This window comes from Somniosus microcephalus, chromosome 15 (assembly GCF_052327205.1).
Source record: "Somniosus microcephalus isolate GS21.2 chromosome 15, FLI_Smic_1.0, whole genome shotgun sequence".
NCBI classification, from domain to species: Eukaryota; Metazoa; Chordata; class Chondrichthyes; order Squaliformes; family Somniosidae; genus Somniosus; species Somniosus microcephalus.
The window spans coordinates 67080610-67106034 of NC_141001.1; the positions used below are offsets into that span (position 1 = coordinate 67080610).

General features: G+C 45.8%; 1 protein-coding gene across 2 annotated transcripts in view; it reads right to left on the bottom strand.

Moving 5' to 3' along the window:
* The window catches only part of trim66 (tripartite motif containing 66), a 306202-nt gene that overhangs the window by 85683 nt on the left and 195094 nt on the right, over positions 1–25425 (bottom strand). For both annotated transcript variants that reach the window (XM_086007941.1, XM_086007942.1), the window contains exon 3: positions 981–1128. In XM_086007941.1, coding sequence (XP_085864067.1) covers positions 981–1128 — 148 coding nt within the window. The remainder of the gene's footprint in view (positions 1–980; positions 1129–25425) is intronic.

The window sequence follows — 25425 nt, forward strand, 5'->3', positions numbered from 1 at the left end:
CCTACCAATTTTCCATGTTCTTCTATCTATCCATGCTTATTATTTTGTGGGCACATTAGTTGTTGAGGTTGTTATGTCTGGAAGAGCTTAGGGTACTATAAAAAGTGTAGGCAAAGAACATGGCTAAATGATGTGATGGAGGGGGCAGGTCTAACGTCTTACAAAAAACACCAGAAAATATGGAATGCAGTGACCACAAAAGAAGTCAGAGAGACACAGACAGACATTGCACCACTGGGTACTAATTCGGGCAAATTAAGCTGCATCCAGATTGACCTTATTTAAACCAAATGTTAAAATTGCCAGCAGTTCAGATGTATCATTCGTTCTCAATCTCTGTATTCAGTAGAGATATACAGCTAATAGATATCTGGAATTCCCTAAGTCACACCACTGGTTCAAGGATAAGGTCCATGACCACTTTCTCAGGGCAACTGGGGATTTGGCCTTGACAGCATCACTCACATCTGGACTGTGATCTATATTTCAAACATTTATATATAATGGTTAGTGTGAGGAAAAAGTAGCAGTTAGGGTGTGAAATGTGTGTTTTCTTTATTTATTTTGCTGATATTAGAGCCAATCAAAACAAAGACTGGAATGAATACATTGCAATTTTTGATACCCAATGTCAGCACAAAGCACTCAGGTAAGGTGCATTCTGGGCTACAAAGCTCCCACTACACTGTCCCCACTACAAGCCTTAACCTAAATCTCAACAGCAACACTCTCATCTGCGCCAATGCAACATTCTCATTTTCCAACACAACCATTCTGGTAGTTTTGCTGACAAGACTGCAAATTTAGTGAGTTGAACTGTCCAGTTCCTGTGTGAGTATGGTCTTAATAACCTTAAAATGGTGTAGGTAAAGTAACTGCTATATCACATCCTCAAAGTGAATGTGGTCATTTCCTGTACTAAAACCTTGTTGCAGGACCTATCGATTTTTGCAGTACTCAAGAGCTGTGCAATACCTTACCTGCAGCAGTATGTTCTGGGGTGAACAGCTTATGATGCTTTGTATCCTTCCCATGCGCATGTTCTTCTGAGCACGTACTGCACAGCCATTTACTGCAGTTTAAACAGAAATTGAGGGCTGGTTTCTTTTCTTCACAATCTGAGCAGTGCTGGCGAGAATAAACAAACACTGTAAATTCAGCTAATTACTTCAAAAGCCATGCACACAAGGTCTCTAAAGCTAGGTTAAGTTGCTGCAGTATTACCCTTGACACCTGTAAGTAGCATCTTACTGTGGAGAGACTGGCATTTCTGGAGCCATTATCATCAACAGTTCCTGTAATTCAGGGATATAAGAGAATGGTCGAGGTCACACACATTGAGATTGCTTCCTTGAAAATATGATTACTTGTTTACATATGTGCATCATTGGCTTCTGAACTTGCCATTAGTGTCCTTTAATATATAAAACTGCAGCCTACCTTGTTCAAAATGTTATTTGACAGTTTTATACATGGTGCTAAAAAGAATACAGCCACTGTGCTCTATGTAGCTGACCAACAGGAAATAGTGCATTGCAATAACATGTCACTTTCAGAAGAACAAATGATCAGAACCACAGGGGAACAAGGTCAGAGCTTTAGATATAGTACTTTATAGTGGTACATGGAGACACGTGCCTGTTTTGACACTTTTTTCTGCCTTTGATGCTCAAGAACTGGAAGGTGATAGCCATGTAGCCTAGCTTGCAAGATCAACTCTACAAGCAGACTGGAGCATATTCATGCAGTGTGCTGAGTTTACCTTCTTACAAAATCTGTAATGGTTTACATTACTGGAGACCAAACAGAAATTATGGCAAATATAGTACAGTATATGCAAATTAAATGTTGTTCAATGGCAGATCATTCATAAAGTTGGCTAATGAGTTCTAATAACGTATTTTTGGCAACATTTCTCGACTGGTCAGAGTGAGGAGGTCAGTACTGAGGAATGGAACATTTTTTCCATCCCATTGACACCCAGTGTCAGCAGCAAGCACTCCCAAGTCAGGTATAACACAGGCCACAGACAGAGCAAAGGTCCCCATACCTTACCTCAACAATGTGTCTTAGCCCAGCCGGAATACAACACCTCTTACTGTACCACAGTGATTGTTTCCAATTCACCATGCCTTGCATCCTTTATGGTCTTTCTGGGTAAGATTTCTGACTCAGTCTCAATTTGTATTTTGTTGCAGACCTGTATTTATTAAGAGCCGAATTGAGACTGTCAACCTCCTTTAACAGAGGACCAGAAAGAAAGAGGGGATTTTTAAAAATCCAATTAGACTGGGTTGAAATCAGACAAACTGGCAAAGGTATACAAAGGCAAAATACTGTGGATACTGGAAATCTGAAATAGAAACAAAAAATGCTGGAAATACTCAGATAAGACAGCATCTAAGGAGAGAGAAAGAGTTAACGTTTCAGCCCAGTGACCTTTCGTCAGAACTGGAAAATGTTAAGAGATGTAACAAATTTTAAGGTTTGTGATAGGGTGGAAAGCAGGAGTGAATAAATGAACAGCAGAATCATTAATAGCACATGCTGTCCGAAAAAATGGGAGCAGTGGTTATGATCTGAAATTGTTGAACTCGATGTCGAGTCCGGAAGGCTGTAAAGTGCCTAATTGAAAGATGAGGTGCTGTTCCTCGAGCTTCTGTTGAGCTTCATTGGAACAGTGCAGGAGGCCAAGGACAGAGGTCAGAGTGGGAGTGGAGCAGAGAATTAAAATGGCAGCGAGGTGAAGCTCAAGGTCACTCTTGCAGACTGAACGGAGGTGTTCAGCAAAGCAATCACCCAATCTACGTTTGGTCTCCCCAGTGTAGAGGACACCGCATAGTGAGCAACGAATACAGTATACTAAATTGAAAGAAGTATAAGTAAATCACTTTTTCACCAAGGAGTGTTTGGCGCCCTGGAAAGTGGGAAGGGAGGAGGTAAAAGGGCAGGTGTTGCATCTCCCACACTTGCATGGGAAGATGCCATGGGAAGGGGAGTGGGTGTTGGGGTGATGGAAGAGTGTTCACTTCAATCACCCTCAACAATTTTAGATCATAACTACTGCTGCCATTTTTTCCCAGACAGCAGGTGCTGGTAATGATTCTGCTATTGTTATTTTCAGCTCCTCTAGACCCATCTTTTGTTTCTTTACTTGTCCCATTACCACCCCCTTTTGCCTTGCACCATCATCCTTTCTGTCATTTAAATCACTCCTACCTTTCACCCTATCACAGACTTACACTTTTGTTCTTTTCTCCCCTCCCCCTTTTCCCTGCCTCTGTGCTTGCTTAAAACCTGTTGCATCTGTAACATTTTCCAGTTCTGACAAAAGGTTACCAGTCTGAAATGTTAACTCTGACTCTCTCCACAGATGCTGCCAGGCCGGCTAAGTATTTCCAACATTTTGTATTTATATTGGTGAAAGTATACTCTGCTAAACATCCTGCATTATCAAAGCCCACCAAAATCAACACTTCTGTTGAAAAAGAGATTATTGCAACTTTTATTAAGAATTCTGCACCCAAAAAGAGGTTTTAACAATCTGGGGAGATTAGTTTGGAATTTTAAAAAAAATGGTCTGATAGTTGCCTTGGAAACAAGACATACATTCTGTATGAATTAGTGCACCACCCTAGATGACAGTGCTATGTCAATCTGTACACTAACTAAAGCTATAGAACTAGAAACAGCCTAGGAAAAGCAATCCTGCCACTTTAATTCACTATTTCTACTACCTGTTTTCCTAAGAATATGGGCTTTTATAAGCATATAAAGAAAGTAGAGTAGTTAGAATCGGACAAATCATGTTTAAAGGAGGAAGGTATTGTGGAGATATTAAATATTTTGCATTAGTTGTTACAAATAAGAACAAAGGAAACAGGAGCAGGAGTAGGCCATTTGGCCCTTCGAGCTTACTCCGCAATTCAATAAGATCATGGCTGATCTTCTACCTCATCTCCACGTTCCTGCACTATCTCCAGATCCCTTGATTCCCTTAATAGTCAAAAATCTATCGATCTCGGTCTTGAATATACTCAACCACTGAGCCTCCACAGCTCTCTGGAGTAGAGAATTCCAAAGATTCACCACCCTCTGTGTGAAGAAATTTCTTCTCATCTCAGTCCTGAATGGCCTATCCTTTATCTTGAGGCTGTGGCCCCTGGTTCTAGACTCCCCAGCTAAGGGAAACATTCTCCCAGCATCCATCCTGTCAAACCCTGTAATAATTTTGTATGCTTCAATGAGATCCCCTCTCATTCTTCTGAATTCAAGAGAATACAGACCTAGTTTACTCAATCTCTTCTCATACGACAGTCCTGCCATCCCAGGAATCAATCTTGTGAACCTTCGTTGCACTCCTCTTGTAATGAAGGCCAGCATACCATTTGCCTTCCTAATGGCTTGCTGCATCTGCACATTCACTTTGAGGTCCTAACTGGCCGACCCCTTATTCTGAGACTGTGACCCCTGGTTCTTGACTCCCCAGGGGAAACATCCTCCCTGCATCTACCCGGTCAAGTCCTGTAAGAATTTTGTATGTTTCAATAAGATCATCTCTCATTCTTCTAAAAGCTAGAGAATATAGGCCTAGTCTATTCAATCTCTCCTCATAGGACAATCCCCCTATCCCAGGAACCAGTCTGGTGAACCTTCGTTGCACTCCCGCTAAAGCATGTATATCCTTTCTTAGGTAAGGAGACCAAAACTGTATACAATACTCCAGGTGTGGTCTCACCCTATGTAATTGCAGTCTTTACTCTTGTACTCAAATCCACTTGTCATAAAGGCCAACATACTGGCACCAGTACTGGAGAAAGAGGGAGCTGTTCCGTCGAGACGGGCTCCACTTAAACCAGGCTGGGACCAGCGTCCTGGCGAATCGAATAACTAGGGCTGTAGATAGGGCATTAAACTAAAAAAAGGGGGGGGGGCGGTCAGGTGAGGGGAAATTTAGAAATCTAAAGAGAAAGGTCAAGACAATAGAGCAGTGTAGCAATTTGGGTAAAAATAAGCAGAGTGTGACAGGAAGGGACAGAGAGTTTAATGGTAGCAATGCAGCAGAGAATAATGGTAAAACATTTAAATTAAAGGCTCTTTATCTGAATGCACAAAGCATTCATAACAAGATAGACGAACTAGTGGCACAAATAGAGATAAATAGGTTTGATCTAATAGCCATTAGAGACATGGTTGCAAAGTGGCCAAGGTTGGGAACTAAATGTTCCAAGGTACTTGACGTTTTGAAAAGACAGGCAGAATGGAAAAGGAGGGGGAGTAGCCTTGATAATAAAGGATGACATAAGGACAGTAGCGAGAAAGGATCTCGGCTCGGAAGATCAGGAAGTAGAATCAGTATGGGTGGAGATAAGGAATAACAAGGGGCAGAAAACACTGGTAGGAGTAGTATATAGGCCCCCTAACAGTAGCTATACCGTTGGACAGAATATTAATCAAGAAATAGTAGGAGCTTGCAACAAAGGTAATGCAATAATCTTGGGGGACTTTAATCTTCATATAGACTGGACAAGTCAAATTGGCAAAGATAGACTGGAGGGCGAGTTCATGGAATGCATTTGGGACAGTTTCCTAGAACAATATGTCATGGAACCAACCAGGGAACAGGCTATTTTAGATCTTGTATTATGCAATGAGACAGGGTTAATTAGCAGTCTTATAGTAAAGGATCCTCTGGGGCAGAGTGATCATATGATAGAATTTCACATTAATTTTGAGAGTGACTTGCCTAAGTCTAAAACTAGAGTCTTAAACTTAAATAAAGCCAATTACATAGGTGTGATGGGCGAGTTGGCTAAGGTAGATTGGAAAAATAGATTAAAAGATTTGGCAGTAGATAAGCAGTGGCTAGCATTTAAAGAAATATTTCATAATTCTCAACAAAAACACATTCTATTGAGAAACAAAATCTCCACGGGAAAAGTGACCCAACCGTGGCTAACTAAAGAAGTTAAGGATAGCATTAGATTGAAAGAAGAAGCTTATAATGTTGCAAAGAATAATAGTAAGCCTGGGGATTGGGAGAGTTTCAGAAACCAGCAAAGGTTGACCAAAACATTGAGAAAAAGGGAAAAAATTGAATGAGAGAAAACTAGCAAAAAATATAAAAGCAGATTGTAAGAGTTTCTACAAGTATGTAAAAAGGAAAAGAGTAGCAAAAGTAAACATTGGTCCCTTAGAGGCTGAGGCCGGAGAAATTATTATGGGGAATAAGGAAATGGCAGAAAAGTTAAACAAATATTTTGTATCTGTCTTCACAGTAGAAGACACAAAAAGCATACCAAAAATGTTGGGGAACCAAGGGTCTAATGAGGGTGAAGAACTTAATGTAATTAATATAAGTAGAGAAAAAGTACTAGAGAAACTAATGGGACTAAAAGCTGACAAATCCCCTGGACCTGACAGCCTACATCCTAGGGTTCTAAAAGAGGTGGCTGAAGAGATAGTGGATGCATTGGTTTTGATCTTCCAAAATTCCCTAGATTCTAGAATGGTCCCAGCGGATTGGAAGGTCACAAATGTAATACCGCTATTCAAGAAAGGAGGGAGAGAAAAAACAGGGAACTACAGGCCAGTTAGCCTGACATCAGTCATTGGGAAAATGCTGGAATCCATTGTTAAGGAAGTGGTATCAAGTCCCTTAGAAAATCATAACATGATTAGGCAGTCAACATGGTTTTGTGAAAGGCAAATTGTGTTTGACAAATTTATTAAGAGATTTTTGAGGATGTACTAGCAGGGTAGATAAAGGGTAACCAGTGGATGTAGTATATTTGGATTTCCAAAAGGCATTCGATAAGGTGCCACATAAAAGGTTGTTACACAAGATTAGGGCTCATGGGGTTGGAGGTAATATAGTAGCATGCATAGAGGATTGGTTAATGGACAGAAAACAGAGAGTAGGGATAAACAGATCTTTTTCAGGTTGGCAGGCTATAACTAGTGGGGTGCTGCAAGGATCAGTGTTGGGGCCTCAGCTATTTACAATCTATATTAATGACCTAGATGAAGGGACCGAGTGTAATGTATCCAAGTTTGCTGATGATACAAAGCTAGGTGGGACAGTAAGCAATGTCACAGGGCCCGAACAACATGCACCCTAGGCTGCTGGAAGTCAGAGAGGAGATAGCAGAGACTTTGGCCACAATTTTTCAATCTGTTAAATATGCAAATTATGCCATTGGACTAGAGAATAGCAAATGTAACACCTTTATTCAAGAAGGGAGAGAATGATAAATCAGGTAACGATAGACCAGTTAGTCTAACATCAGCTGTAGGAAAATTGAGTTAGAAGAAATAGATGTTGTTCAGGCTGAAAATGGTGTACCATTGGGGTCAGTCCTTGGTCCACTTCTAATCTCAGTATATATGGACGATTTGAATTTGAGCATAGTGAGTATAAACTTAAAATATGCTGACGCCACAAAAATAAGTGGTTGGCAAACAACTAAAAGACTTCTTCGGCGCACCGTGGCTGCAGTGTATACCATCTACAAGATGCACTGCAGAAACTCGCCAAGGCTTCTTCGACAGCACCATCTTGACTTGGAAATATATCGGCGTTCCTTCATAGTCGCTGGGTCAAAATCCTGGAACTCCCTCCCTAACAGCACTATGGTAATACCTTCACTACCAGGGGGTATGGTAGTACCGAGACTGCAGCGGTTCAAGAAGGCGGATCAACACCACCTTCTCAAGGGAAATTAGGGATGGGCAATAAATGCTGGCCTTGCCAGCGATGCCCACATCCCTGGAATGAATTTTTAAAAACTTCAGAAAGGTGCAGAGAAGTTAGTGGAATGGACAGACAAGTGGAAGATGCAATTTAATGTGGGTACATGTGAGGTAAAATATTTTGGGATGAAAAAGCAAGGAATGGGAGTACACACTTAATGGAAAGATGATGAAAGGTGTGAATAAACAGGGAGACCGAGGGGTTCAGATACATAATTCCCTGAAATGAGTGTGCAGGTAGATAAAGCCATAAAAAGCTCAACAGCATTTTGGGTTTTACATTGATTAGGTCACAGTTAGAGAGAGTACTGTGTGCAATTTTGGGCACCCCATTATAGAAAGAACATTAAAGCCATGAGAGCATACAGTGTAGATTCACTAGGATTATGCCAAGATAGAAAACTGTAGTTATAAGGACACACTTGGAATACTGGACCCATTTCCTTTGGAGCAGAGAAGACTGACGTAATTTATTACATGATTTTAAAATTATAAAGGGTCCTAAGCAAGGAAATAGAGAAAGACTATTTCCTCTTGTTGTGGAGTCAGTGATGAGAGGGTCATCAATTTTAAATGGTCACTGAGAGAACACTGAGAGGGTAAAAGAAAATGCTTTACGCAGCAGGTTACTTGGAGCATGGATTGGTTTGTAACAGGGAGTGGATGAGGCAGAAACCATCATATTTTTTTAAAGGGAAAACTGGATAAATATCTGAAGCAGATGATAAAGGATTATGGAGAGAAAGCAGGGCAGTGGGATTAGTTTTGGATTGCTCTAGCTTCCAGGCACAATGGATCAAATAGTTTCCTTTTGTGCTGTAAACTTATATGGTTCTAAATCAGTTGCAGTATCTTCACAGTAGATATGATTTACTCTTTTTTTTATTCATCCCTGGGATGTAGACGTCGCTGGCAAGGCCAGCATTTATTGCCCATGCCTAATTGCCCTTCTTGAACTGCTGCAGTCCATGTGGTGAAAGTCTTATTATTGTTTTTCGTAGCGGTTTGTTACAACTGAGTGGCTTGCTAGGCCATTTCAGAGGGCAGTTAAGAGTCAACCACATTGCTGTGGGTCTGGAGTCACATCTAGCCAGACCAGGTAAGGATGGCAGATTTCCTTCCATCAATCTGGTAGTTTCATGGTCACCATTACTGGTACTAGCTTTTTATTCCAGATTTATTTAATTAACTGAATTTAAATTCCCCAGCTGCCGTGGTGGAATTTGAACTCATGTCTCCGGATCATTAGTTCAGGTCTCTAGTTCAGTACCCCATTCCTTGACCCACTGCATACTGCTGGTACAACTAATGTACTATTTTAGTAGTATGATTCTATGGTAACATAGTGAGAACATTGAGTCATTGCAGGCAATAGTACACATCTTGACCACAGAAAGTCACTGATCTTGCACCATCCACATATCCAAGTTTGCCAATTACACAAAGATAGGTGGCATTGTAAGCAGTGTAGATGGAAGATTAAAATTATAAAAAGATATTACAGGAAACTCTTGTTTAAACGGCCCCTAAATATCCGGAATTCTCTATTAACCGGCAAAATTCTCACTCTGAAAACACCACCTCAATAACCAGCAATGTTGCCGAGTCCGAGTCTCCCGCGGTGGCCGAGTTAGTCAGTGGGGGTAGTTCTCCAAACTGCCACTACTCGGCTTCTTGGCGCTGTCGGAAGTCAGAACACCTCAATACTCCTGTAACAGGAGTCTGACTCTCCCGCGCTGCCGGTAGTCTCTTCTGATCCGCCATTTTACAGGGGTACTGTATGTCTCCCACGCTGCTGGTAGTCATTGCATTGCATTACCCTCAACTGGCAGTACTGTACTTAATCAAGCATCTTCCACCATCCATTTAACACAACATTCTGTAGGTGAGTACCCAATTACTGTATACTGCACATTTCTTGATTTTTTTATTTTTCTTTGTTAAAAATAGCCTCGGTAGATAACCCTCTCCGTCATCCGGAATTTTTGATCAACCGGCAACATGCCGGTCCCGTCGGTGCCGGAAACCAAAGAGTTTCCTGGTAATACATTAAGTGAATGGGTAAAACTGTGGCAAATAGATTTCAATGTAGGCAAATGTGAGATCATCCACTTTGGACCTAAAAAGGATAGAACAGAGTACTTTCTAAATGGTGAAAAGCTAGAAACTGCGGAGGTTGGTACTTGGGGGTCCATGTACATGGATCATTAAAATGTCATGAACAGGTACAGAAAATAATCAAAAAGGCTAATGGAACGCTGACCTTTATATATAGAGGACTAGAATAAAAGGGAGTAGATAGAAGTTAGGCTTCAGCTATGTAAAGCCCTGAATAGACCACACCTGGAGTACTGTGAGCAGTTCTGGGCACCAGACCTTAGGAAGGATATATTGGCCTTGGAGGGAGTGCAGTGTCGATTTAGCAGAATGATACCTGGACTCCAAGGGTTAAATTACAAGGAGAGATTACACAAACTAGAGTTGTATTCTCTGGAATTTAGAAGGTTAAGGGGTGATTTGATTGAAGTTTTCAAGATATTAAGGGGAAGTGATAGGGTAGATAGAGAGAAACTATTTCCGCTGGATGGAGAGTCTAGGACTAGGGGCCATAGTCTAAAAATTAGAGCCAGGCCTTTCAGGAGTAAAGTTAGGAAACACTTCTACTCTCGTCCACAAACGGCAATTGATACTAGGTCAATTGTTAATTTTAGGTCTGAGATTGATAGATTTTTGTTAACCAAAGGTAGTAAGGGATATGGGTCAAAGGCGGATATATGGAGTTAGGTCGCAGATCAGCCATTATCTAAGTGAATGGCAGAACAGGCTTGAGGAGCTAAATGGCCTACTCCTGTTCCTATGTTCCATCATAACACAACCTTTCAAGTATGTTGCACTGCTAAAACAAACTGTAACTATAACCTGTAATTATAGCCAAACCCAACAGTTAGTGCCACGACACTAATCAAACTAACTGTGTAGCCAGGCTTTTTGTTTTCAGATGAAAGACCAATAATGGAATTAGCTAATATAGGCATTTTGTTATTTTTTTTTTTTTAAAAAGCATTTGATTGAATCCTCATCTCTCCTAAGTGTACTTTAAAAAAAAAAAGCTAGTCCTGTACCAGGCACTGACTGGGAAATGGAGTAAGGCTTCAGGAGAGTTGGAACGCAGAGTCACAGTTCCCCCACTCCAACTATATTTCCCAGCTGGCTACCTTGCATACCCTATAAAAACCCAATGCAATGACGACACCTCCACATGCTACCACTGAACTGGAGGATGTGACTGACACCGTTTTTATAGTTTTACTTGGAAAAGCAATTTTTTAAAATTCAACTTTTAGTTTAGTAAACTGTTAGCAGTGTAATTGATTCTACCACCAGCAATGTTTAACTTGGAAATCGCTTCTTTGGCCTCTAAAGGTGGTAAATAAATCAAGCTGAACCTTTGCAGGATGGACAAGAGAAATCCAAATCAAAACTTTCACATAGAGAAGGGCAGTTTCACTCTGGTGTTGGTAGTTCAGAACTACTGACAAACCTGCCACAGAAACTGCAGGAAGCAGCTCATCTGACACCACATCACAATTCCCAGATTTGGCATGAAGTGCCCAATTTACATCCACCTGAGGGGATATAGGTAGAAAATATTGGGGCAAGCACTGAGGTGGGAGTCACTGAATACAGGAGCAGAAAGTGCAAAAGGAGGAAGAGGAGGCCCCTTGGAGGAAGAGGAGTGTGCCTCAGGCAGCAGACCCCGATCTCTGTGACCCTGCTTTCAGGAGAAGAAAAACATTTTCAAACCATGATGCACTATTTCAGTTATTGGGTGATGTGCTCGGTAGCTTCCACAACATGGCGAGAAGCATGAAGGATTCGACATCCCATATGTGTGGAGACCTGATGCATGGAATAGAAAGCATGTTGATATCCTTGGGAGTGAGTGGCTGCTCTAGAGCCATCTGCTGTTCAGTCCTCACAGCCAGTTTTAGGTTCTCTCACAAATGCTCAGAATTCTGCATATAGGCCTTTGGCTGTATTGTGGCCTTCTCAGTGGACAGACTTATAGATGAGATTTCTCAAATTAGGAGGGAAAATAGTGGCCACCTTGCTCAATACCACTCCATTCATGCAGTCTGCCAACCCTCAGATCAACAGACAGAGTGTCCCCTCAGGTCCTTGAGGCTGATACCAACACATAGCTGCCATTCTCCTGCCCTGGTCTTGCACCAGGGGAACAACTTGGACAAAGCACCAGACTAACTAACTCCACAAAATGACAGGCACTGGTGGAAATAATTGCACAGACAGCAGCATTTTAGATTTCTGTGCAATAAATGCATGGCAGCAATAAATTTAATTATGCTGTATGCAAAATCCTTTAGAAGTTCCTCGGAATTGAAGTTTCTGTCATTGTGAAATGATGGTGACGGACTATGGCCGAATTCTGTGGCTTTTCAGGGATGTTTTTATTGCAAAGAAAAGTCAAAAGGAAGGGATGAATTTAGGGAACATACTGGATGACATGTTTAAAAGAAAGTTTTAAAATGAGATTTCTCTGGATGGTTCAGCCAATAGGAGCCCAATTAAACTGTGGTCTCTCCGGAGCCTCATCTTCCACATCTGCTCCTCCTCTAAACAGTAGATACAACAAGACCCCCATTATGCAGCTTTGCCAGTTGAGCTCACTACAGCCAAAACTTGTAGGATATACAATCCATTTAATGGAAAGAATAGCAAAAAAGCAAGAAGTATTCTTAGCACTGTTAAGTTCCTCTACTTCAAAATTCCTGCTGACTCAAGCCTCATAATACTCAAAAGTCGGTTCTAGATAACTCCTTTTTATGTGGGCAGGTTGCACGCAACCCGCAATCGTCACAAAAACAGGAAATCAGGTTGCAGGCCGTCGTAACTTCATAAATGTGACAACTCCCTTTAGTTTTACATTTAAGTGCTTACTTCTGCTGCAGCAATGTGGGCCTCTAAAAAAAAGTAAGTTCAAGGGCAGCACTGTGGAAGCGGGGACCATCGGTGTTACAGGTCTCTACCCATATTTCCGGTCCTTGCTCCTGCTATCCAGCAACTCAAGTAGGAAGTGCATGTTTGCGGAACTAAGACGAGAACAGATTCAAGCTTGGTTGTGATGGTCCTAGTCTAGTAGCCCATCAGCACTGAGTCCAAGCTAATACTTGATAAATGGCAACTTGGAGCAGATACTGGAGGGCAGTCAATACCTATGGAGCAATATCCCATCAGAACTTGGCACCTTCACCATAGAAGTAAGCAGGAAAAATATAGGGAAAAATTGGAGGAAAAATGAACACTAGTTGATATGGTATTACAGCATCATTTGAATGGACTGATCTACAATGTATAGTGCTGTAGAAATTAAGAGAGACTGACTGGAAGAACCAGCCTAGTTGAGCCAATTAAATTTTAGTCTATCTCCAAGCTTGAATCTTTCCCCAAAATGTTTATGCTCAGCAGGTTAACATAACCTGTATCTGTCCCACTGAACGTACACTGTTCACCACTGGTAGAATATCTACGGCAGCTTATCCTGTTCCCCCAGCAGTTGTATGCTATCTGTGCATTTCAAAAAATTCTACAGGTAATCTAATGCAATATGCCCAAGCCATTCAATTCCCTTGGCTGTTTAATGCTATATATTTGTGTTACCAATTTCCCCTAGCAGCCTAACATTCAGAGGTCCAAGTAACTAGTTCACTTAGGAGTCCAATGCTATATGTATATATTATCTAATTTGCTGTGTAGTCTAATGGTGTATGTTATTCAAGATATTATATTCCCTTGTAGACTAATAACTAACATTTATATGATCCTCTGGTGATCTATTGACTCCGTTCTTATGGCATTCAATTCCTAGCTGAAATGGTTATCTAGCAATGGCAAATATGTTGCTTAATTGTAGCAGATACATGTTTACAGCTTGTGGCTATATATTCATAGTAACCTCATGTGCTATCTCACTCACATAGATAGTTTCTGTTTAACCAGATTTCAGTGATGTGAAATTTTGTGAAGTACAAATCATGATTACAAATTTATCCCAAAGCCCACTCTTCAGATTATCAGGAAAGCTATTATTTTCTCCCATTACTTATTAATGGCCTGGAATTTGCAGTGGGTAATAACAGCGAACGAACAGCATTCGTTATTATTACCCCTTTGAAACTGACCGCAACTTCAGGATGCAGCGCATGCACATCCTAACGCGGAAACCCTGAAGCAGTCATTCACTACTCCGACACTGGCTGAACTTTACCCTAACCACCAACCCCGCCCCCCCCACCCCGATAGCCAGCAATCAGTGTAACCTGTGAAATAAGGGAAACTGACGAAAATTTTGGCTCTTCCCCGGTAATATCGCTGTTAAATGCCCCATTAAATGTTAGACCCTTTTGGATTAGGTGTAACTATAGTTTTAACAGCGTATTGACTGCTAAACAAATGTTATGGCCCTGAAAAACTAATCTTAATTTTGTGGTGTCAAATTTATCCATTTTAATAAAAACTAAAAATTTTAAGAAACTATTAAAAGAAAAAATTATGTTTTTAAAAAGTTTGTTCATTTTTATTTCAGGTTTACCTTCTCCCCATGAGAACCCCAATCTTTGTTTTGCTCTCTATATCATTTTTAAAAAGTTAGAATCAAAGGAGCTTACTCACATCCTGGTTCTTGGTCTGTGAGAATTCTGCATTGTGATTGGCTGCTTAGACAGCTTGTTGATGTCACAGCAGCTCGTGTCAGGGATTCCCCATTAACTTGCGCTGATTTCAATTGCACGTCGGAAAAGCCGAACTTCTCGCCACAGAGATTGCAAGATCTTTGTGGGAAGCTTACTTCGGGGCCAGCAGCGAACGCCTTTGCTTTGACGCTGATCACAAATTACAGGCCAATAACTTGTGAGTTGTAATGCCTGCACTGCTGTAACATTCTGTGTGATTCTGTCAAATTTTAGCATTCAGAAATCAGGTTACTGTACTAACTGTACTTATAGAATCATAGAAACTTACAGCACGAAAGGAGGCCATTCAGCCCATCGAGCCTGTGCTGACTCTTTTAAACAATAGTCGTGCTTAGCCCACACCCCTGCTTTTTGTCCGTAACCCTGTAAGTTCCTCAATCCTCAAGTACCTGTCCAACTCACTTTCAAATTATTTGTGGAATCAGTTTCCACCACCTTTTCAGGAAGAGCTTTCCGGATCCTGACAACTCTCAGTGAAAACATTTCTCCTCATCTCCCCTCTGGATCTTTTGCCAATGATTTTAAACTACGACCTTTGATCATTGTCCCAATCGCCAGAGGGAATAGTTTTTCTCTATCTGCTCTATCAAAACTTATCATCTTGAAAACCTCTATTAGGTCACCTCTTCACCTTTTCTGTTCCAAGGAGAACAGTCCTAACTTTTCCAACCTCTCCTTTTAACTCCCTCATCCCTGGTAACATCCTGGTAAACCTCCTCTGTATCCTTTGCTAAGGCTTTTATATCTTTCCTGGTGCGGTGCCCAGAATTGTCCACAATACTCCAGCTGAGGCCTAACCAGTGATTTATAAAGTTCTAACATGATCTCTTTGCTTTTATATTCTATGCTTCTACTTATAAACCCAAGTAACGCATATGCTTTTTTAACCACTTTAGCAACTTGCCCTGCCACCTTTAAGGGTTTGCGTATATGGATAGCAAGATCTCTCTGCTCATCTACGCTTTTCAAAATCGTGCCATTTATCGTATACTGTCCTTCTATATTAGTTCTCCAAAGTGCATTGTTTCACACTTCTCCGCATTGAACTCCATCTGCCATGCTTCTTCCCATTTCACCATCCTGTCTATGTCATCCTGAAGCCTATAACTCTCATCACTATCTACTACGTTGCCAAGTTTTGTATCATCTGCAAACTTTATAATGCTCCTCCCTACTCCCGAGTCTAGGTCATTTATAAAAAGTGAAAACAGTAATGGTGTGGCGTTACCACATTGGGGAAACACTGTGTGTATGTAGATAAACCTGTATAATCCCCTTTTAACTGCTGTATTCCCCTCCCCCCGCAAGACAGTTGCAAGCTGAGAGGAATAAGGCATGTTCAGACTTGCCTGCTGCTGCGAGAAGGAAAACCAATCAGGTTCCAGCAGGTGACCAATCCGTGAGTCATCACAGGTTCGCGGGCTTTACGAATTCAGTACTGTATTGTGAGAGTTGGAGTAAAGACCTATTCCTTGTAGCTCGCTGTGTTGCCTATTTCTTTACGCGGGAGACTGTAGTCTCCCACATTGGTGACCCCGAATGTCGGCGGCCGAAGCCCCCGACTCACGTAGCCCTACAGAAGCCAGCAACGACCCGACGGCAACCAGCAGTAGCCCGATGTCGGCCGGCGCCGCGTCCTTGAAGCTCCCCACCTTCTGGGAACACCAAGCACCAGCTTGGTTCGCGCACACGGAGGCCCAATTCGCCCTTCGCAGGGTTCAAGACGATGAAGAAAGGTACCTCCACGTAGTCTCAGCACGAGGAAGCTCCACCGCCGCCGAAGTTCTCGACCTGCTGGGGAACCCACCACAGACCGGCAAGTACTCAACCATTAAGGGCCGCTTGCTGCAGGCTTACGGCCTGTCCGGGGAGGAGAGGGCCCGTAGGCTTCTTTCACTACCAGGCCTCGGCGACTCTACCCCGACCCAGTTCATGAGCTGGATGCTTGCGCTCCTGGGCTCTGAACCGCAGTGCTTCTTGTTTCGGGCCCTTTTCCTCAGCCTGCTTCCTCAGCAGGTACAGACTGCCCTCGCGGGGTCCCCGATCACGGACTGCGTACAACTGGCAGCCGCCACGGACAAAATCTTCACCGTCGCCCAACTCGGCTGTGCAGCCGCGAGGCTCCCCGACACCACCGAGCGCGCGCCGCCACGCCAGGCCGCAGAACTATGCTACTACCACGCGCGGTTCGGTCACAAGGCCCAACGCTGCAGAGCACCCTGCTCTTTCGATCAAACCAAGATGGCCGCCCGGCCCAACACGCCAGCCCCGCGCCGCCGTCTAGGCCCGCTCGATCGCACCCCCGCCGCCACGATGGCCATCGGCACCGCAGGTAAACTGCTGTACATAACCGACTCCCTTTCAGGGCGCAGATTCCTTTGCGACACCGGAGCCCAATGCAGCATAATTCCTGCCTCCCAGCTCGACATCCAGGCAGGCTGCAGCGGCCCACCTCTCGTGGCGGCAAATGGCGCAGCCATCGCTACTTTTGGAAAGCGACGGGCCGAGGTTTGTTTCAACGGCCAGCGATTTACGTGGGATTTCGTGATGGCCTCGGTGGCACATCCCTTGCTGGGCGCCGATTTTCTTTGCGCCCGCGGACTCCTGGTCGACGTCCGCGACAGGCGCCTGATCGACGCAGCAACTTTCGCTTCACTGGCCTGCCAGCAGAGCAACAGCCCGGCCCTCGTCGGGTCCTGCTCTGCCCCGGCGGATGACGACTACGCCTGCCTACTCGCAGATTTCCCGAGGCTCACACAACCGACCTTCTCAGCCGCGGCAGCCAAGCATGGTGTCGAGCACCACATTGCCACTACGGGACCACCAGTGTTCGCCCGAGCCAGACACCCGGACCCAGCCAAGATGGCGGTGGCCAAGGAAGAATTCGCCACGATGGAGAAACTGGGCATCATCCGCCGCTCGAACAGCCCCTGGTCGTCCCCCCTCCACATTGTGCCCAAGCCGGGCGGCGGCTGGCGCCCCTGCGGCGACTACAGACGGCTCAACGATGCCACCACACCCGATAGATACCCCATTCCGCACATCCAAGACTTCTCGGCACACCTAGCAGGAAAGTCCGTCTTTTCCAAGGTCGACCTGATTCGCGGCTACCATCAGGTCCCCGTCCACCACGCAGATGTCCAGAAGACGGCGGTCATCACCCCCTTCGGACTGTTCGAGTTCCTGTGCATGCCCTTCGGGCTCAAGAACGCCTTACAGGCCTTCCAACGGCTCATGGATTCCGTCCTACGGGACCTGAGCTTCCTGTTCGTCTATCTGGACGATATCCTCATGGCCAGCACCAGCAAGGCCGAGCACATCGCGCATTTGCGCTCTCTTTTCCAGCGCCTCAGCCAACACGGGATAATCGTCAACCCGGCCAAATGCCAGTTCGGAGCAGCCCAAATTGACTTTCTTGGCCACAGAATCTCGCCAAGGGGAGCCATTCCCCTACCTTCCAAGGTGCAGGCGGTGGCGGACTTTCCCCAGCTCACCTCGGTCAAGGCGCTGCAGGAATTTTTGGGGATGGTCAATTTCTATCACCGTTTCGTGCCCAAGGCCGCCTCACTCATGCGCCCCCTCTACGAAGCCACCAGGGGCAAAACGGGCAAAGAGCAACTCACCTGGTCCAGCGAGATGGCGACAGCCTTCCACCAGACCAAAAGCGCCTTGGCCAACGCCACACTACTGGCCCACCCCATCCCGGGCGCCAAAACCGCCCTCACCATGGACGCCTCGGATTACGCCGTCGGCGCTGTCCAGCAACAGTGGGTCGAAGGCGCGTGGCAGCCACTGGCATTTTTCAGCCGACAGCTGCGCAAGAACGAGCAGGCCTACAGCACGTTCGACAGAGAGCTCCTGGCCCTGTTCCTGGCAATCCGGCACTTCCGTTTCCTCCTGGAAGGCCGGCCGTTCACCGCATTCGTGGACCACAAGCCGCTCACTTTCGCCATGGCCAAAGTAACCGAACCCTGGTCCGCGCGCCAACAGCGCCAACTCAACTTCATCTCGGAGTTCACCACGGACATCCGCCACGTCGCCGGCAAGGACAATTTGGTGGCCGACTGCCTCTCAAGACCCTCGCTCCACGCAGTGCACCTGGGCATCGACTACGCCAGCATGGCGAGAGACCAGGCTGCTGACGCGGAGATCCAGGCCCTCAGGACGTCAATCACCAGCCTCACTCTGGCCGACATCCACTTCCACGCAGCCGGCACAACCCTCCTGTGCGACGTCTCAGTCCCCTCGCCTAGGCCGGTCGTCCCATCCGCCTGGCGCAAGCGAGTTTTCGACATCATCCACGGCCTCTCACATCCAGGGGTGCGGGCGTCTCAGAAACTCATGTCCGCCAAGTTCGTCTGGCCTGGACTCCACAAGGATGTGAGAGACTGGACCAACACATGCGTGGCGTGCCAGCGCGCTAAGGTCCAGCAGCACACCAAGGCGCCATTGGAGTGTTTCCCGGTGCCTGAGAGGCGTTTCGACCACGTCCACGTCGATCTGGTAGGCCCCTTGCCGCCGTCGCACGGTTTCACACACCTGCTCACGATCGTCGACCGCACCACCAGATGGCCCGAGGCGGTTCCCCTCGCCTCCACCACCACGACCGACGTCGCGCGAGCATTCATCTCGACATGGGTGGCCCGGTTCGGCGTGCCGACCGACATATCCTCGGACAGAGGCCCCCAGTTCACCTCCCACTTGTGGAATGCCATCATCGCCGGCCTCGGCACCAAGTTGCACAGGACAACAGCCTACCACCCGCAGGCCAACGGGCTCTGCGAGCGCTTTCATCGTTCCTTGAAAGCCTCCCTCCGCGCCAGCCTGGCCGACACCAGCTGGATCGACAAACTACCCTGGGTCCTCCTGGGATTGCACACCGCGCCCAAAGAGGACCTCCGCGGCCGAGATGGTCTACGGCCAACCGCTCAGAGTACCAGGCGACTTCCTCCCCCTGACAACGGAGCCGTGGTCGGCCGCCAGACAGCTTTCCCTGCACCAGGACGCGGCCCAGCAATTCCGTCCAGTGCCCACTTCGCAACACGGCCCGCAGCCGTCCTACGTGCCTCGGGACTTACGACATGCGGAGTTCGTCTTCGTGCGCTGGGACGCGCACAGAGGCCCGCTGCAGGCACCATACACCGGCCCCTTTTCAGTATTGGAGACGGGGGACAAAGCTTTTCTTATCGACGTCGGCGGGAAGCCGGACCTTATTTCAGTAGACCGCCTCAAACCGGCGCACCTGGACCTCAGCTTCCCGTTTCGTCCGGCTCTTCCCCCACGGCGGGGCAGACCTCCCGCGTTGGCGGCGGCCCCATAAGAGGACCAAGACACGCCAGAAACTTACTTCCCGGCCGCCGCCCCACCTTCGCCAGCAGCCCGTCCAGCCAGCCCACCGGCAGACCAGCCGCCAGACCAGCCGACGAACCAACCGGCCGACCTCCCAGGCAGCCCTCCTCACACGCCAGATGGCTACTACAGCCGCTACGGCCGTTTGGTCAAACCTCCGCAGAGACTGACTTTTACAGTTAACGAGGATTCTGGGGGGGCGTATGTGGCGTTACCACATTGGGGAAACACTGTGTGTATGTAGATAAACCTGTATAATCCCCTTTTAACTGCTGTATTCCCCTCCCCCCGCAAGACAGTTGCAAGCTGAGAGGAATAAGGCATGTTCAGACTTACCTGCTGCTGAGAGAAGGAAAACCAATCAGGTTCCAGCAGGTGACCAATCCGTGAGTCATCACAGGTTTGCGGGCTTTACGAATTCAGTACTGTATTGAGAGAGTTGGAGTAAAGACCTATTTCTTGTAGCTCGCTGTGTTGCCTATTTCTTTATGCGGGAGACTGTAGTCTCCCACAATGGACCCAAAACTGAACCTTGGGTAACACCACGGCAAACCACCTCCCAGTCTGAAAAATATACAACCACCACCACCCTCTGCTTCCTGTCACTGAACCAATTCCATATCCATACCGCCACTTTCCCCTTAATTCCATGGGCTTCCATCTTCTTATCTGCCATCATCACCCCTCTCTTCAAAAAATCAACCCTTGACCCCTCCGTCCTTGCAAACTACTGCCCCATCTCCAACCTCCCTTTCTTCTCCAAGGTCCTTGAACGTGTTGTCGTCTCCAAAATCCGTTCCCATCTGTCCCGCAACGCCATGTTTGAATCCCTCCAATCAGATTTCCGCCCCTACCACAGTACTGAAATGGCTCTCATCAAAGTCACAAATGACATCCTTTGTGACTGTGACAAAGATAAATTATCCCTCCTCGTCCTTCTTGACTTGTCTGCAACCTTTGACACGGTTGACCACTCCATCCTTCTCCAACGCCTCTCCCACCGTCGTCCAGCTGGGTGGGACTGCACTCGCATGGTTCCATTCTTATCTATCTAATCGTAGCCAGAGAATCACCTGCAATGGCTGCTCTTCTCGCTCCTGCAACGTTACCCCTGATGTCCCCCAAGGATCTATCCTCAGCCCCCTCCTATTTCTCATCTATCTGCTGTCCCTTGACGACATCATCTGAAAACACAGCATCGGTTTCCACATGTATGCTGATGACACCCAGCTCTACCTCGCCACCACTTCTCTCGACCCCTCCATGGTGTCTAAATTGGCAGACTGCTTGTCCGATATCCAGTTCTGGTTGAACAGAAATTTTCTGGGCAGACCAAAGCCAATGTTTTCAGTCCCCGCCACAAACTCCATTCCCTAGCTACTGACTCCATCCCTCTCCCTAACATCTGTCTGAGGCTGAACCACACTGTTCGCAACCTTAATGTCATATTTGACCCTGAAATGAGCTTCCGACCACATATCCGCGGCATAACTAAGACCGCCTATTTCCACTTCCGTAACATCACCCATCTCCATCCTTGCCTCAGCTCATCCGCTGCTGAAACCCTCATCCATGCCTTTGTTACCTCTAGACTTGGCTATTCCAATGCACTCCTGGCTGGCCTCCTATGTTCTACCCTACATAAACTTGAGGTCATCCAAAATTCGGTTGCCCTTGTCCTCACTCGCACCAATTCCCGTTTACCCATCACCCGTGCTCACTGACCTACATTTGCTCCCGGTTAAGCAACGCCTCGATTTCAAAATTCTCATCCTTGTTTTCAAATTCCTCTATGGCCTCGCCTCTCCCTATCTCTCTAATCTCCTCCAGCCCCACAACTACCCACGCCACCCCAGAGATATCTGCGCTCCTCTAATTCTGCCCTCCTGAGCATCCCTGATTATAATTGCTCAACCATTGGTGGCCGTGTCTTCTGTTACCTAAGCCCTACGCTCTGGAATTCCTTCCCTAAACCTCTCCGCCTCTCTACCTCCTTTAAGACACTCCTTAAAACCTACCTCTTAGACCAAGCTTTTGGTCATCTGTCCTAATTTCTCCTTGGTGGCTTGGTGTCAATTTTTTTTGTCCTATAATACACCTGTGCAGTGCCTTGGGATATTTTACTACGTTAAAGGTGCTATATAAATATGAGTTGTTGTTGTTGTTGTTGTTGTTGAAGTAACGAGCCTCCTGTGTGGCACTTTGTCGAATGCCTTCCAAAAGTCCAGATATACAACATCTACTGTACTACCTTGATCAACCTTCTCTGTTAGCTCATCAAAGAATTCAATCAAGTTAGTCAGATAACCTTTAACAAATCCGTGCTGGCTCTCCTTGATTAACCCATGCCTTTCCAAATGAAAGTTTATTTTGTCCCTGAAAGTGGGTTCCAATAACTTCCCCATCACTGATGTTAGGCTGACTGGCATGCAGTTTCCTGGTTTGTCCCTCTCGCCTTTCTTGAATAGTGGTATAACAGTAGCAACCCTCCAGTCCTACTCCTGTATCCAATGGGGATTGAAAGATTGTGACCAATGCCTCTGCTATTTCTACCTTTGCTTCTTGCAGTAACCTAGGATGTATTCCATCTGGACCAGGTGACTTACCAAATTTCAGTAATGCTAATTTTTTTAGTATGTTGTCTCTATCTATTACTATCTTGTTCACAATTTCCCTCTCCTCATTTAGTCTAACCTTCACATCATTCACTTGCTTAACCGCATCTATCATTCTGTCGATATCCACATTCAAAACAAAAACAGGAAAACTACTTTTATATTTGCACTGATCGGGTGACCTAGAGCATTTCCCCTGTATATAGCAACACTCACCAACTCTGCAGCATGCAAACATTTCAACTTTTTTTTTTTTTTTTTTAATTGTCCCAGCTGAACCACACACCAACAGGTTTACAAAGCAGATACAGTGTCTTGACCTCAGACTATGATCAAACATCATTCTCTCAAGTACAACTGCTAACCTTGTTGCTGCTTTGGCTTCCTACCACCAAACCTATCAGATGCAATCGCTTAGGTGCAAGGTTCTAGATGAAGCTGTAAGATTAGAAGAAACATGTTGCAGATTAATTTGCAACTTTTCTTCTTCTAGGAAAAGAAGCACTGGAATAAAGTGAAGACTGTGTAGTGTATACAAGCCACAGCTAATTTTGCTTAGTCTGCAGCACTAGGACCATGTCACAAATTGTAGTAGAAAGAGAACAGTAATTCAGTATAATTAGAAAGTAAGAGGTGAAGTTCTGCAGACTATCAGTAAAGTAATTCAAGTTGTCGTTCACCTCATTATCTATAGAAGATGAATACAACATGCAGTTACAAAAACTAAGATATTACAATCCTACCTAGTTACGGGTCAAAGATTAACAAAATTTCCTTGACGTTTGCAAATAATGTAATCCCACAGCATCATTCTCCAACAGGAGAGCATCTAACCACCTCCCCTTGACATTAAATGGCATTACCATCGTCGAATCCCACACCATCAACATCCTGGGGGTCACCATTGACCAGAAACTTAACTGGACCAGCCACATAAATACTGTGGCTAGAAGAGCAGGTCAGAAGCTCGGTATTCTGTGGTGAGTGACTCACCTTCTGACTTCCCAAAGCCTTTCCACCATCTACAAGGCACAAGTCAGGAGTATGTTGGAATACTCTCCACTTGCCTAGATGAGTGCAGCTCCAACACTCAAGAAGCTCAAAACCATCCAGGACAAAGCAGCCCGCTTGACTGGCACCTCATCCACCACCTTAAACATTCACTCCCTCCACCACCGCACACAGTTGCTGCAGAGTGTACATCTACAAGATGCACTGCAGCAACTCGCCAAGGCTTCTTCAACAGCATCTTCCAAACCTGAAGACCTCTACCACATAGAAGGACAAGGGCAGCAGGCGCATGGAAACACCAGCACTTCCAAGTTCCCCTTCAAGTCACACACCATCCTGTTCCTTCATTGTCGCTGGGTCAAAATCCTGGAACTCTCTCCCTAACAGCACTGCAGGTGTACCTTCACCACATGGACTGCAGTGGTTCAAGAAGGCAGCTCACCACCATCTTCTCAAGGGCATTTAGGGATGGCCAATAAATGCTGGCCTTGTTATAATTCTGCAAGATAGATGCTAGAATCGTCAGATAATGGAAGACTATTTTTTGAAATTAGCTGCAATGTAGGGAAACCCTGCACCATCACTGATGTACTTGTGCAACGTGACCCACAAGTACAGGAATGCCACTAGATGAAATAGAGAAAAAATGTTCATTACTGCCACAGAAGTTGCCACTCTAAATAAATTCAAAAATGTTTGCTTCATTTTAAGTGAATAAAATAAATTAAAACCTTATTTGTAGACAATCCTAAACAGTTTCTTAATAACATAAAGGTTCTCCTACCTCAGAAATCTACCTTCCTGGTCACAACTGATATGCCCAGAGTTAAAAAAGTTAAAGGCCTAGGCCTAGAAATTCAGTGGGCTGCGCCACCCATTAGCGCCCAAAGAGGGCACTTAGTGGGTTTAGCGCCACTGGCCACGCCTCCCGCGAAATTTAGCGGGGTGCTTATGGCGCTGCGCCGCCACCGATGATGTCATCGGCGTGCGCAGTGCCCCGCTACCGCCCCGATCGCCAAATTTGGTAGCGCCCCCCGCTGTAACGCCGGTCGCAATTTGCGACCAGTTCAGGGGGGCCTACCTGTGGCGGTAGAGGCGGCCATTTTTTTGCTGGCAGCCTACCAGCACCTCTCCGCGCTGCCGTCCCCGGCATCCTGAGCCCCCCCCCCCCCCGGCGTTGTGCCGGCTGTCTCCCAAGAGCCCAGCACTTCTCCTCGGTGCCGGGCTCTTTTGCCGGGACTTGCGATTGCCGATCGTGCTGCAGCAGGCCCCTCCCCTTTAAGAAGGGGAGGAAGGCCTGCAGTACCGCAGCGCGCCATGCCGCAGTGTGTGGCGCTGCGGCACGTTGCGCTGCGATTTTCAGTTGCAGCACCACAAGAGGGATGCGGGGCGCCTCGAGTAGCGCTGCGCTTCCATCTGGGGCGCTGAAACTGAATTTCCGGCGGGCGTTCATGACTCCTTCCGGGGCGATACTTCCGGCGCCCTGGCACCACCGAATTTCTTAGCCCTAGTGTCCTTGCATCACCCACTTTGAGCAGAACACTATCTGGAACACCTTGCAAACTTGGGGTAATAATTACATCACAGTACAACCATTATGTTGAACATACACATGAACCAATGTGATATCATCAGCTCTGAAACAATGTCATGATACCAGAATGTTTACTCCTACTCGTTTCCTGAGGTAAGGGGTTAGAGCAGTTTTGCAATTACTTTTATCATATTGCACTTGTCATCGCTACAGACAGCTGTTCAATTCTACTCCAGTCAGGATATAAACTTAGCTAACCGGAAGGGGAAGGAATTGCTTGTCCGAATTCAAGAGTTGGAATAATCTCAATCCTGTTCACTATAAAAATGAGGCTATCACAACATTTTGAACTCTCAAAAACATATATGTATCTAAATACCCGAACATTCATAGA